This window comes from Argopecten irradians, chromosome 7, assembly GCF_041381155.1.
Source record: "Argopecten irradians isolate NY chromosome 7, Ai_NY, whole genome shotgun sequence".
Lineage (NCBI taxonomy): Eukaryota > Metazoa > Mollusca > Bivalvia > Pectinida > Pectinidae > Argopecten > Argopecten irradians.
The window spans coordinates 29,463,645-29,476,810 of record NC_091140.1 but is presented as its reverse complement, the minus strand read 5'-3'; the positions used below and the strand labels follow the sequence as shown (position 1 = coordinate 29,476,810).

The 13,166-nt window shown below is 36.7% G+C and overlaps 1 protein-coding gene across 3 annotated transcripts in view; it reads right to left on the bottom strand.

The window, feature by feature from the left end:
* Positions 1-13,166, bottom strand: part of LOC138328078 (E3 ubiquitin-protein ligase HERC2-like) — a 96,956-nt gene that overhangs the window by 9,241 nt on the left and 74,549 nt on the right. For all 3 annotated transcript variants that reach the window (XM_069274689.1, XM_069274691.1, XM_069274690.1), the window contains exons 61-76: positions 12,895-13,048; positions 12,584-12,691; positions 11,778-12,068; positions 11,276-11,421; positions 10,671-10,796; positions 9,794-10,065; positions 9,132-9,330; positions 8,264-8,478; positions 7,779-7,956; positions 3,154-3,277; positions 2,392-2,521; positions 1,599-1,738; positions 1,099-1,194; positions 674-960; positions 437-520; positions 61-202 (exon numbers count right to left, since the gene is read on the bottom strand). In XM_069274689.1, coding sequence (XP_069130790.1) covers positions 61-202; positions 437-520; positions 674-960; positions 1,099-1,194; positions 1,599-1,738; positions 2,392-2,521; positions 3,154-3,277; positions 7,779-7,956; positions 8,264-8,478; positions 9,132-9,330; positions 9,794-10,065; positions 10,671-10,796; positions 11,276-11,421; positions 11,778-12,068; positions 12,584-12,691; positions 12,895-13,048 — 2,692 coding nt within the window. The remainder of the gene's footprint in view (positions 1-60; positions 203-436; positions 521-673; positions 961-1,098; positions 1,195-1,598; positions 1,739-2,391; positions 2,522-3,153; positions 3,278-7,778; positions 7,957-8,263; positions 8,479-9,131; positions 9,331-9,793; positions 10,066-10,670; positions 10,797-11,275; positions 11,422-11,777; positions 12,069-12,583; positions 12,692-12,894; positions 13,049-13,166) is intronic.

The window sequence follows — 13,166 nt, the reverse complement described above, 5'->3', positions numbered from 1 at the left end:
CGATCAGGTAATTTTCAGGGATTCAATCAGATGTCATGTTGAAATCAGAAATGACCTTACCTACAAATTTGACCTTCCACACCCTATGAGGCAGCATCAGACTGTCTTGACCGAACACGTCCAGTTTACAACTCATCTGACCAAATACAGCCTTCATGCCATCCTGTCCAGCCAGGCCACCTTTACCTCTGGACCGCTTCACCTGAACCAATGTAGGGTTAAAATAGTCATTATGATAAAATACACTTCAAGGGGATAGTAAACAGCATTGGGGCTTTTAACTGTGATGTGGAGACCTCTTACCATTTGCACTTATACAGTAAAGGGACCTTCTTATCATGAAGTTATACAGCGTTGGGGGCCTCCTTACCATGGAATGATAAAGTGTGGGACATCATTACCTTAACGTTGCAGTGTTGGGGCTGTATTTCCTTACCTGTATCCTGTTGAGTTCCACCACTGGGCCGTGCTGTTTGTCCCTGACCATTGTAGCCTGTACGACTTTCCTAAAGGCAGTCTCCTGTTTAACACAATCAAACAAGGTTAAATATTTGGTAGTATATTCTTAATTCTGTGACTGAATCAAAACATAGATGGAGCATAACAACCTTTGATTCAACTGACATAACACAATAATATCCTAGTATTTAAATGTAGATCCATGCCTACATACCTTAGCCGAGGACACAATCACACCCCTTAGACTGTCCAGTCCCCGGACGTTGTCATCTGTCTTCTCACTTCTGTCCTGAAGGTTAAACATAGGAATGGATGGACAGAATAGGTCAGAGAAATGGTGCAGTAGGACCAGTCTGTTCCTTAGGGCTGATATTGGCACTCCCTGTAGATGGTTGTGTTCCATTGGTACCAAAGACGGCAGTTTGCCAGCACTGACTGGCTTGTTGGTAGACCAGGCGAGACTGTGGGCTGAGCCACACGCAACACGATTTATCTTCTTACCTGTACAGAACAATAGGGGATAAAACTGATAAACTGACACAATGATTTCATAGAAAAAAAACAGTGTCCCTCAACAAATTAGGAATTTCATTGATTCAGAATAACATACAAGGATACCTTAGAGAAATCAGAACTTACCCTGAAGGGCTGCCACTAGACGTGGCCTCTGTATGGCATTAGTCGTACCATCCCCGAGTTGTCCTTCGTCATTGTCTCCCCAGGTATAAACCTCACCTAGAAACAAGTTTAAATTTAGATTTTTTCAGAAGCATGTGACAGGACACAACAAAATCTTTGGGTGGATTAATGTAAATTTACTTATTTTAGCGCAGTCAAATAATAGCACAACTGTGAAAAACTGTTAAATGATATATTAAGTATTCAGTTACAAATTAGCTCAACTTTTGATAGCTCAACACTGGAAATACTGTTTTACAATATTTAGCGCTGCACATTATTTGGCGCTTCAAAGACAGCGTGAAAAGCAATAAAATAAAATTACCACTAACATAAGTTTACAGTAATATGACTACTTCATGAAGAAGAGATATCACTGATGTTGTCTCACTAGCTAGTCCTGCTTTTAAATTATTTTCATTCTTAATTTTAATATAATTCATATAACCAAGACGACTTACCTGCATCTGTACAGGCCACACAATGGAGGGAGCCACAAGCCACATCTATAACTTTCTTGCCCTGAAGAGCTGAGACACGACGTGGTCGGCGCACATGGTCATCAGTTCCATGGCCTAGACGATGGTAGTCTCCCTTGCCCCTGGTTAATTAATATTTACATTATACATACTTGCCCTTAGTACAATTTTCATCAACTAGACACTGTAGCTCAGTGGGCAGTGGTGGTCACAATTCAATATTATTCTTCAAACGCTAACTTATTTTTGAGGGGATGATATTTTCATAATTTTGCGGGTCAACATCGTATCATGAAATTTTGATCTGTGAAATATTTAGCATTGGTTGAATTTTATAAACTCTTGAAGAAAAATCATTACAGTAAAATTTAATTTTCATAATTTTTGGTCCAAATCTCTAAAATTTTGCAAAAAATAACTGGCAACACAGTATCCAATTATAAGTACAAAAGGTGTTTAAATGAGATAACCACTATAACATATTAATAGTAACTAGAACTATAGATTTGTTTCCATGGAAACTGTTATTGAAGCATTTGATACCACTGTATACCCTGGTAGCCATTTATTTTTGCATGGATGAGATTTCGTGGGTCATCGCCATGGTTGCATAAAATATGATTCGTGAATATTACAGGATGTTTGAAAATAATATTATCTTGAAGTTAAATTGTAAAATTTTTATTTGCTGAAATTTAATTTACCTAGTTCTTAGTCCAAATTGCGAACATATTTACTCCTACCAACAATTACATGTAGTCTTATAATTACTTACCAGGTATAAACAGCCCCAGATTTAGTGAGAGCCACAGAAAACTGGGAGCCACACTCCACCTTCATCACTCCCAGACCTTGTAGGGAATCAATCTTCATAGGAACCTTACACCCATCACTTCCCCCGCGTCCTATAGCACAAGGATAATCATTTCATGTTTCAAACACTTACTTATCTATTTGTCCAACACAATGCCAAAATGGCCTAGCTATTTCGCTCACCTGATTAGTTCAGAGAATCTTTTTCCTGATGCTGTAAAAGTAGACTGTACATATTTTCACAAATGTGAAAAACTGTAAATATCATGATCTTTAGCACGGATATAATTTAGATAGTTCAATGATATCCAAAACTTAGCACTGTACATCAATAAGCAATTCAAAGACAGCATGAAAAGTTCTAAAATTAAACAATCACTAAAATAAGCATTAATATTTAACGTTACAGTATGAAACTAGAACTGTTGCCAGAGTGGCCGACTAAAACCCTCTGCTGCATAAATTTTGTAATAACTCCATTAATAGGAGACATTACAGAACCCTATATAGTTTACTCAGCTCTCCTTTATGTCAGGGTTCTGTGTACCAAATGTTATCAAAATCTTTCGAGTAGTTTAGAAGGAGTTTGCCGGACTTCATTGTTAGGGGAATCTGCCAGAGCAACTAAAGTTCCAACCGAAAATTTTGAAGAAGGTAACAATGTAAATTGTTGACATGTGGATGGACACCAGGTACTGGATTCTATACCATGTCATAAGCTTACCCAGTTTGCCGTAATCGCCATCTCCCCACGACCACACATTGTCATCATCAGTGATACACAGAGTTTGGGCGTCGCCACTACCACACGCCATGTCAATCACTCGGTGTGTCTTCATTGCCTCAACCTGTCAAACAAACAATGAATCTGATTGGCTCACACAAATTAAGTCCTTATTGGCAGAAAGGAACAAATCAGAGTGTAGTATAGTTAAATGGCAGGTTTTGTATATAAATATACAATGTATACCAATTAGAGGATTGTATATACAAACCAAATAGGTGCAGAATTTGTATATACATTTCGAGTGAGGGGAGGTCATATAATTATACATACCATTTGTATATAATATACATAGCAGTTGTATACTATGTTTTTATTCCAGGGAGAGGGGTATATTTTCCAGTTTAGGGTGGGGAGGGGTGTTACACTTACTTGTTCCAGGACCAGTCAATCTAGCCATAAAAATAGCTGAACCTCAAACTAATTGCAACAGAAGCAACTACGCATTTTTCTTACTCCCTGATATGTAGTAAATGATGTATTAAAATTCCCAAATAATCCCAAACGGGGAAAATTGAAAAATATCAGCTTTTCTAAGACCTATATATAGACGCAGATAAGCACTGTAGATTAAGGGGGTAGGGTAATAAAATTATTCTTTCTGTGAAAGTATTTATATGTACACAGTATATACTTGCAATATCACAATAAAGATAAATTAAACTTTGTTATGATATTTGTTTCTGTAAAAATCATTCTATTATGAAGGTCAAATAAAGGTCAAAACTGACGAATTGGTGAAAAAATGATGAAAAAACCAGCAGTGCTTTCAGATTTTCTCTCTTGTAGGTTTATAATGCATTTATATCACTTATACCATTTCCATCTTTGCACAAAGTTAAAATAAATTCATACACACTACAAAATATAACCATGGCAACTATATAATGTCCCATTACGTTGTTAGCTCGCTACTCGGAGCTTACGGAATCACTTTGGTGTCAGTGTCGGCCTTAGAAATCTCATGTTAAGGTTTTGGTTGTGTGTTGTAATATATACTGCTATTTTTAACAACTGACATTAATTTCTACAATATACTTTGATTAAAATTGTTATAATAAGTATGGACAAGCATTTAAAGAAGGATATGCTGAATTTGGAGAATTTCAAGAGGCCCAATTGGCCGAAGTAGGCAGGTTAAGGTTTTGGTGCAAGTGTTGTAATACTGTCATATGTCAGAACTGACATTTATTTCTGCAATAATTTTGGTTTATAATTGTGGTATATGGACAATGACTTAAAGGGGGAAATGCTGGATTTTGATAATTTCAAAAGGCTCAATGGACCAAAAAGTTAAATTACATAATGACATTGCTATATTTTATACTTTGGCCAAAGGCATTTCTTTGATGAATGTAGTCTAATACCAAGGTTGTATCTTTCCCAGCCTTTCGCACATAAACTTCGAACATTCTTTGTGTTGTCATTGGTTATATAATAGACCTCAGTGGCGTGATAACTAAAGTCACATAAAAATGAACATCAACTACAGAATATCTATTTATTAATTACCATATCCACTGTAATTAGCGCCCATTTTTACTCTTTCCACACTCATGGCACATTAATCTGTCACAGTAAACATACATACGCCTTCTTTCCTTTGATTACGCATTAGTACGTAATGATTCACATGTGGAAGACTCACAAGTTCATGGAATACGATGCCTGTAAGCATCACACAGTTGTACAGTGAACTGCGTTCAAGCGTCCGGAATTGCGTTTTGATCGTTCAAACCACAAATCACATCGTTAAATTCATCGGATGATTGGGGCATTTATATCAACTTCAGCATTAAGGGAGTGGGACGACTGGTTCACCCGTCAGTATAATGTCTTCGGCGGAATGCTTCAGTGATATAGCACTATAAAAAGGCCAAGACTTCCACTATACAACACGAATATACAACAGTCTCCCAAAGCTGCCACCACGCTCTTCATACACACAACACACAGCATACATGGGAGGTCATCCCTACATGATCTTAGGTGTTAATAGGAAGTTAATTTAATCAAACAAACAAGCAAACAAACAAACAAACAGACAAACAAATCAATTCCTCCAGAAGAGGGGAGGGGGCGCCAATTACGGCGAATACAGCATGTATATAAAGAACTAAAATGATTAAGAAGCGGAACCTATATATGACGTCAAATTGTTTAAAATGTAATTAGCGGAGTGATGTGGCAGTATTGTCCTTGTACCAATAGCTTACCTTCAAATAATACAGCCTCATATATGCATGTATATTATGGTTTGTGTCATGGGGATTGGTTGTGGTCTACAACATTATGTTGACGTTGTATAAAGTGATATTCTAAAAAAATAAGAACAGTTTATATTTTTGGCGGGAACCCACTGGTTACATTATACCTTAACTTCCATATGTACATGTGTGTAGAAAAGCGAAGTTCAATTTTCATCTATACTTTTAAATAAACTTTAATCAAATCTAATTACAATCAGACTTGGGACCAGAGGAAATAATTCGTTATAACAGAAATTCTATATAAAGTTTCTCAAACTATAAGTTAATTAAAGTCATAGGCCGATTGCATCCTGAATCAACATAGTTATCAAGCTAACTCACAAATTCCGAAGTCAGCAACAATGTCTTCTTTGACAGATTTTCCATTATCGACAATTAATTGTACACTTGTTTGATCGTATTTGATTTTCTATAAATTAATTCCCTTTTTAAACCCCAAGTTTCACTTTAAAACAAGTTTCACTTTACATCCAATACTTTCTGGGAAAAAATTTGTTATAGAGCAAACATTTTCTTGAAGGGACCACGAAATCACCCCTGTCAAAAGACAATTCGTTATAAGGAAATCCGCTATACGTTTCTCAAAGAAGTATAAAGAGGAGCCATACACCCAAGATTTGAATTTACTTCGTAATAAATAAAAATGCGTATCAAGCAGATTCGTCTTAAGGACGTTTTACTGTACATTGACTTTATTCATCACTCTGTGTATTTACTACTTATTCAGAGCTACATCTAAATGCCCTTTGACATTTGTTTGTTAAAATATTTATTTATTTGCTTGATATTGTTGTTTCTGGTTATTGATAAGAAGATGTAAAAGTATATAACATGATGACTAGTTTTCACTGTAAAGTCATTTTTCAATATGTATCCATAAAGAACATGTAGAAGTTGATTATCATATACATGTATGTACATGTAGTTATAGATTAATTGGAAACATACATACATGTACATCCCCAACCCGGCAAGTTCACTTTTTAATTCTGCTTCTTCCAGTTTATTTCTAAATATTTCCTCAAATATATAAATGCTCTGATTGGACATTGTTTTACCGTCTTAGTGAATTTGGTAACCGAACTCCGCTAAAAGAGTTCATACAAAAGTTTTACCATACAATTAACATTTAATTGTGGTTTAAAGGAGCCCCATAGGTCCATTAAATATCGCAGATTTTAATAAAGCTTTATTAGAGCTTTATGCTCCGTTAACTTTAATTGACGTTTGTGCAACATCATATTTTCTGGAAATGACGTCATCATGTTAATGACGGTTTAATGAAGGTTTAATCCTCGATTAACTTTTGATAGACCTTTGAACAACTGGCCCCAGATAAATAAATACATGGAACTAACTGACCATTAGTATCTGTTATATGTAGAGCTATGACACGTATAGTATTAAGAAATAAAATGGCAATAAAGTAAAATAATTACAAAAATAAAAGAAAATAGTACATATAAAATACACAGTTAAAAACAAAAACAATAATGAGGTCACAAAAATCTAAACCACTGTTCGGAATAAGTATTAAATATTGAATTTTATCAGAAATACAAAATGTATGTGTAAAATGGAAATTTTGATCAATATCGCGCTAGTACAAACAGGCTTCCATACTTTTTTCGTCAATGGAACAGGGTTATCAAAACTGGCAAACTTTTAAAACTTAAATACATCGTAATGACAGAACCATTACTCATTAGAGATAAATTAAGGCATACACCGAGTGTCACTGACAAAATATCGAAATTCAGATATGTTTTATTTAACATAAATACAATATTATGTCGTCGTCAAATTGTACTTCCGTCGGGTAGGTTACCGTCACCGATCGCTAACCATTTCAACACTTATAAACATCTGTGAAGTACATGGTACTATGTATAACATAACTGAAAATAATCATGAACTTAGCTCACACTATCATAAAACCTGCCAATGATGCACGATTGTCAATAATCAGCGCTTTTGTTTATGTGAATTGTCCACTCATGCCAACATTGTAGCTCTTTTCCGCCTCCTTTGTGGAACTCTTCCGATCTACGGCGGCCCATACGGGACACATTTACCGGCGGTGTAGATGGCTTTATCAATAGGTAAAATTAACCACTTTCCCCTTATGGGATTTTTTGGGAATTTTTACCAGTTACTTATAGTCGAAATCTAAAAACATTCCAACAAAAATAATTTCTGTTGCAATTAGTTTGACGTTGAAACCTAGTTTGACTGGACTATTTAGGGCAGGGATGAGGGGTATACAAGTATGGGCGGGGATGGCGATATACTTACCAGTTTTGGGCGTGGCTGGTCCTCACTATCCCCGTGGCCTAGTCGTCCGTATCGGCCCTTCCCCCAGGAGTATAGCTCCCCACTAGATGTTATACAGGCACTGTGGGCCCCACCTGCTGCGATATCTACGACCTCCTTACCCCGCAGGGACTCTATCACACGAGGACGATCACACGGACTAAGGAGAGAAGAAAGCATTAAATCTATATTTAATATAGTGAAAGCTTACATAGTCAAGTAATTCAAGCGAAAAGAAGCATGCTGGCAGTATCTTCAGTATACAAGCCTACCCATTGTCTCAGTGACTTTGAATTTATGAGGTATGACTCACATCCACATACATGTATATATGCAAGTATCATTAATAATGTATACAAAATAATGTATAACAGATCCACTCATAGCAAGATTTTAAGAAATTTAATGTAAATGAAAAATCTCAGTACATGTTTTCTCTAGAAGACATCACATCTAAGAAAGCATACCTCCTATTTCCATGTCCCAGCTTTCCGTCCTCCCCTTCTCCCCACGAGTACACCTCACCCTCAGCAGACAGAGCGAGACAGTGTTTCCCTCCAGAGTTTACTGCCAGTTTCTTGATAAAGACATGTTGTATAGACTCCAGTAGTGTTGGGTTAGCCACAGAATCTGTGCCACCTATACCTAGGCGGCCACCTGCTCCATAACCTGTGGCATACACCTGTTCCAAACATCACAGGACAGTTCATTATAAGATATACTTGGGATAACATACTGTTAATGTATTTATTAACGCTGTCAAATTTCTGTGTAAATGTGAGAAACTGTAAATAATATGGTTTATTAGCGAGGATACAAATTAATTTGATGCTTCAATACTTGACAAATAATTTAAAAAAATTAAGGACTGTACATTGATCAATGATTCAAAGAAAGCACCAAGTGTGCTAATTTGAAAATTTAAAACTACTGCTTAAACAAGTTTGTTTACAGTTAATTAAATGCTGTAAAGAAAACCTTCCATCTTCCTGATACTCCAGGTGTTACTATCATTGTTGTTATATCTATCTCTGATCTTATCATGCCATATTAAAACTGAAAACAGACCGATCACAGGACGACAGAGACTTAAATTCTTTAAATAATATTTCAAAACAATGATACCTAACTTCACAGCCTTTAGATATGAAGTGCATTGTTTTTCATTTCCTTTTGAAATATTTCGGACCAAATAACACAGTCTTATCAAATAGAAAAGTTGTCTCATATAGAGCCTTCAGTTTTAATATAATGACACAGCCAAACGTGGATATAAAGACAGCAATATAGTCACGCCGAACCTGTCACTATCATATCACAAAAATAAAATTTTACCTTTCCTTCAGCTGTAATGGCAAACAGAGTCTGTTCCCCTCCGATCAGCTGTACAGGTCGTAGGTTGGCCAGGGACTCACAACTTATTGGTAACTTGACCTTTGCCCCTTCAACTCCGCCCAGCTGACCTCTGTGATTATGACCCCAGCCTAAAATCTGGCCACTACCTCCCCAGGACAGAGTCCAGTCCTCTGGTTTCCTGAACAACATAAACAGCCAATTAGATGATTTTATTATAGTTATTTACTAGAATACTGACAAATCAGGAAGGGTCTAACTAATTGACTAACTCATTAGAGTATCAGACTCTAACACAAGTAAGACCCCATCACAATGAGCAGCTATTTTGACTCTTGTTAGTCCAAGAAATAACATGATAGTAGATCTAGATGGGGAGGGAAATACCCATATCAAATGATTTCATAACAATACTTACTCCCTTTCATAATATTTGTACAAAACACAAAAACCTGCACAGACAGACAGATAGATAGAGAACCTGATTACTATTGGGGACTCATACCTGGAAGCGAGGCTCTTATAATACAGAAATATGGTGCACATGTTTGTAAGTGGGTTGGATGTTGGGGAGAGAAGCAATTATCCTTTGAGCAATAATTTTTTGATGAAAGTTAAAGGAGTTTTTTTTTCAAATTTCTCACCTGTTTAGCCAGAGAAGTAGTTGTTCATCCATTTCCTGTGTAAAAACGGTATGATCCTCATGGGATTTGGTAAGTTCCTCACCATCACCGGAAATGTCTTTGATCTTTTTACGAACTTCTTCTAGAAACACTGGTGGGAAGCTTGTCCTCTGGACCATCGCTGCGGCAACCCGGGCAGCCGTACAGTATCGACGGAACCATACCCACTTGTGAGCCTCCGTACAACACTGAAGGCTGTCTAATCCAAGGTCACAGGCCAAGGCCACCAGCACCTGTACACAGGTCAAAGGTCAACGTTTAACAAGATTAAATACTCAATAGGTAATATTTAATACATAATCTATAGAAGAAAATATGTTTTTATCTTCAATTCTTTGAAAGATTATTTTTACTATGTAATGTAGATTCTATTGGGCAGTGCACAATTTATTGTATTTCTGAATCTGAAAGGTACTATATCCTTATGTGTATGGCTCAGTTGAATGCACCTTAATCAAAATTTATTTATCATCATAAAAATTCATTTTACTTATCCAGATCTTTGACGAATGTAAACCATCTATCTTTCATGATTACTAAATATCGCAATTTCCATTTCAAACCAAGTCTACATGTAGTGATTGAGTTTTGCGGATAACATTTATTGAATTGAAATTGCTTTCAATATAACGTAAAGAGATATTACTCAGCGGAGATATACCTTCGCAAAATTCACCTTAATCATGAAATACAATATAAATTAGATGCAATAGATGGTTGGTTTACACAACAGTGTATCTTATAATCGATCTCCAACTGTTTTAGAGCATTTATTCTGCCGTCCTCCAAGAGTAAACCTGAAGGAGGTGAAGTAGCAAGGACTAGTTGGAGTCAATACCTTGAAGAAGGGACTGTGCATCAGATGTTTACCACTGCGGACAATTGGGTCCTCATACTCGTACTGACGCTGAAGGGCTTCAGGCAGTCCCTTCACTAAGGAGGCTAGAGAAGATCCACTCAAACACTACAGCAAAACAAATAGGAAGTATCACATACATGTTGTATTTCATTTAAACAATTTTTAAACTGAAATCACCATTTAAGCATAATTTGGCTGTTTCAAGTGGCGCTAGGAAATAATGATGGACTAAGAACAGATGTCATGCCATATAACACGAGATTACTTCACCTGTCGTCTGGGCCAGGTAGAAATTAAATGTAATGACTGATTTCTATTGTATGTGATTAATGACTTTTAAATACACTTTATTGACTTTTAAAGATAAATTCAATTAACAGTGGACCTGCGATGTTGACAGTTCGAAAAAAAAAGCACCATCCGGCGAAAATATATCAGGGAATAGATTTGATTATTGACTAGAGTAGATGGAGTGGGTAGTCCAGAAAATTCAATCCTCACAGTTTGGGCTTGGGACAAATTTTAAGTATTTGAAATCATCGATATTCCATGGTGTACATTATAATGATCTAAGAGATAGTCACCATTGTGAATGGTCTTGGTATTTCCTGATCTGGACTTTCCAAACTAGGACTGGCCAGTAAGGCATTCACATTGATGGACTGCTCTCCTAAGCTGGCCGCCATCAGTTTCCGTAATTTTTGTAGAGCCCACATTCGCTGACTAGCACCTGTAAGAGGATTTCGTCTATTCAGTTGTCTTTATAATTCTTTGAGAACTTTTGTGTAAAGATACACACATCAAAATCAATATCATATCTGCTTATACTAATATAATATAAATAAGTTTCTACACTTTTTATTTATGAAATTGTAACAACAAAATGCAATGTACTGCTGCTACAAATACCTCACAGATGCTATGGAGAAATAATCAAACATGAGTCGAGTGGACAGGGATATCTCAGCCATTTGACTTGTCAACACTAGACAAGCCATGTAAATGTAATTTATCATCAAATGTTTTAAATAGGAATACATAAGAACTAAATATTTACAATTTTTTTTAGATCATTACGTGACATACCTAAGGTACTTAGCTGAGCACAAGCAGCTAGAGCGGCCGCTAACCGTGCTACAATACCCTTATCGAGGCTCATTTGGAGGTTAAAGTCCAACAGACAAGTTACAAGGTCAATAGAAGGTCGTGACAGGATGGTACGGTCAGATAACATGTCCATCGGTGCTGCGGCAGGCATGATGGGATACACGGTAAAACACCATCCCCAGCCATTCACCGAACCGTCACTCGTAAACTTCCATCGTAGCTCATCTCCCATGATCCTTAGCTCCTGAGACCAATCTGACCACTCTCTCCCTGTAACAAAAAGGTATTTGGTGGTAAGGATTAGCAAATTTTGTAATCACTACTTGATGGTTGTTTTTTGTGACAGTGAAACTATGGCATAACAGAACACCTACATGTGCCTTACATATAACCTATAGATAAGGTTTTATTGATCATAAATGATTAATAATTTCTGAGGGAAAAAACCAATAAAAAACCAATACAACTCAGCCTAAGGAAACCTGCTAATTGCCATTTCTTTTTTTTTGGAATGAGAAGCTTTGGAAGCTTGGCCCACAGAAATAATGGGTTTGGAGATAACGTTACATGCTTGCCAACCTCCCCCCACCCCATTTTGGAGACACCTTAATTTGAACCCCATTCTAGGACATTTAAGCAAGTCCAAATATTTAATATTCAAAATGTCACAAATCTGACTATACCATCAGAAAGAACAGATCAAAATATGCAAAAATCAACCTTTAATTTCTTCATAGGGGGTTACTAAGTAGACTTTCTTGAGGTTAAAAGTATAAACATGTTACCTGAGCGAACTGTAACTGTACGACTTGATCCATCCATCACTGTAAGAGGATCGTGTCTTCTCTCTGTAGAACAGCGGCGGTCAAACTCCACCCGCAGTGCTTCAGCACCTTAAACGTATATCAGTTAAAGCTTATTAGAGGTTGAATTCTTATATTCACAATCAAACCCAGAGCTAAAGCACCTAAAACATTTTTCAATTATATCGTATTAGAGGTTATATTCACTGTAACAGTAGCAGTCAAACTCCGAGCTTCAGTACCTGAAACATTTGTCAGTTCTTTTTGGTCAATGTAGCAGTGTGGAAACATACCTGGTATCTTGACATGACCTGTTAGTGACGTATCGTCAATGTAGGGGTGGGGACTCTCCTGGACAATCGGCTGTGCCATGGATCGTCCAGTCTCTCGGTCTGACGCCACGTCCTCAAGTTCAGTAACACACAGTTCCAATAACATCTCAGAGACCTGTAATTATACAACCAATGGAGGAAGCTTGGTTACATTAAATGAACCAATAAGCAGGCATGCTTTATATTCAAGTGAATTCAGTCTAGGTATAATAATTCCTCTATTCTAAACAACT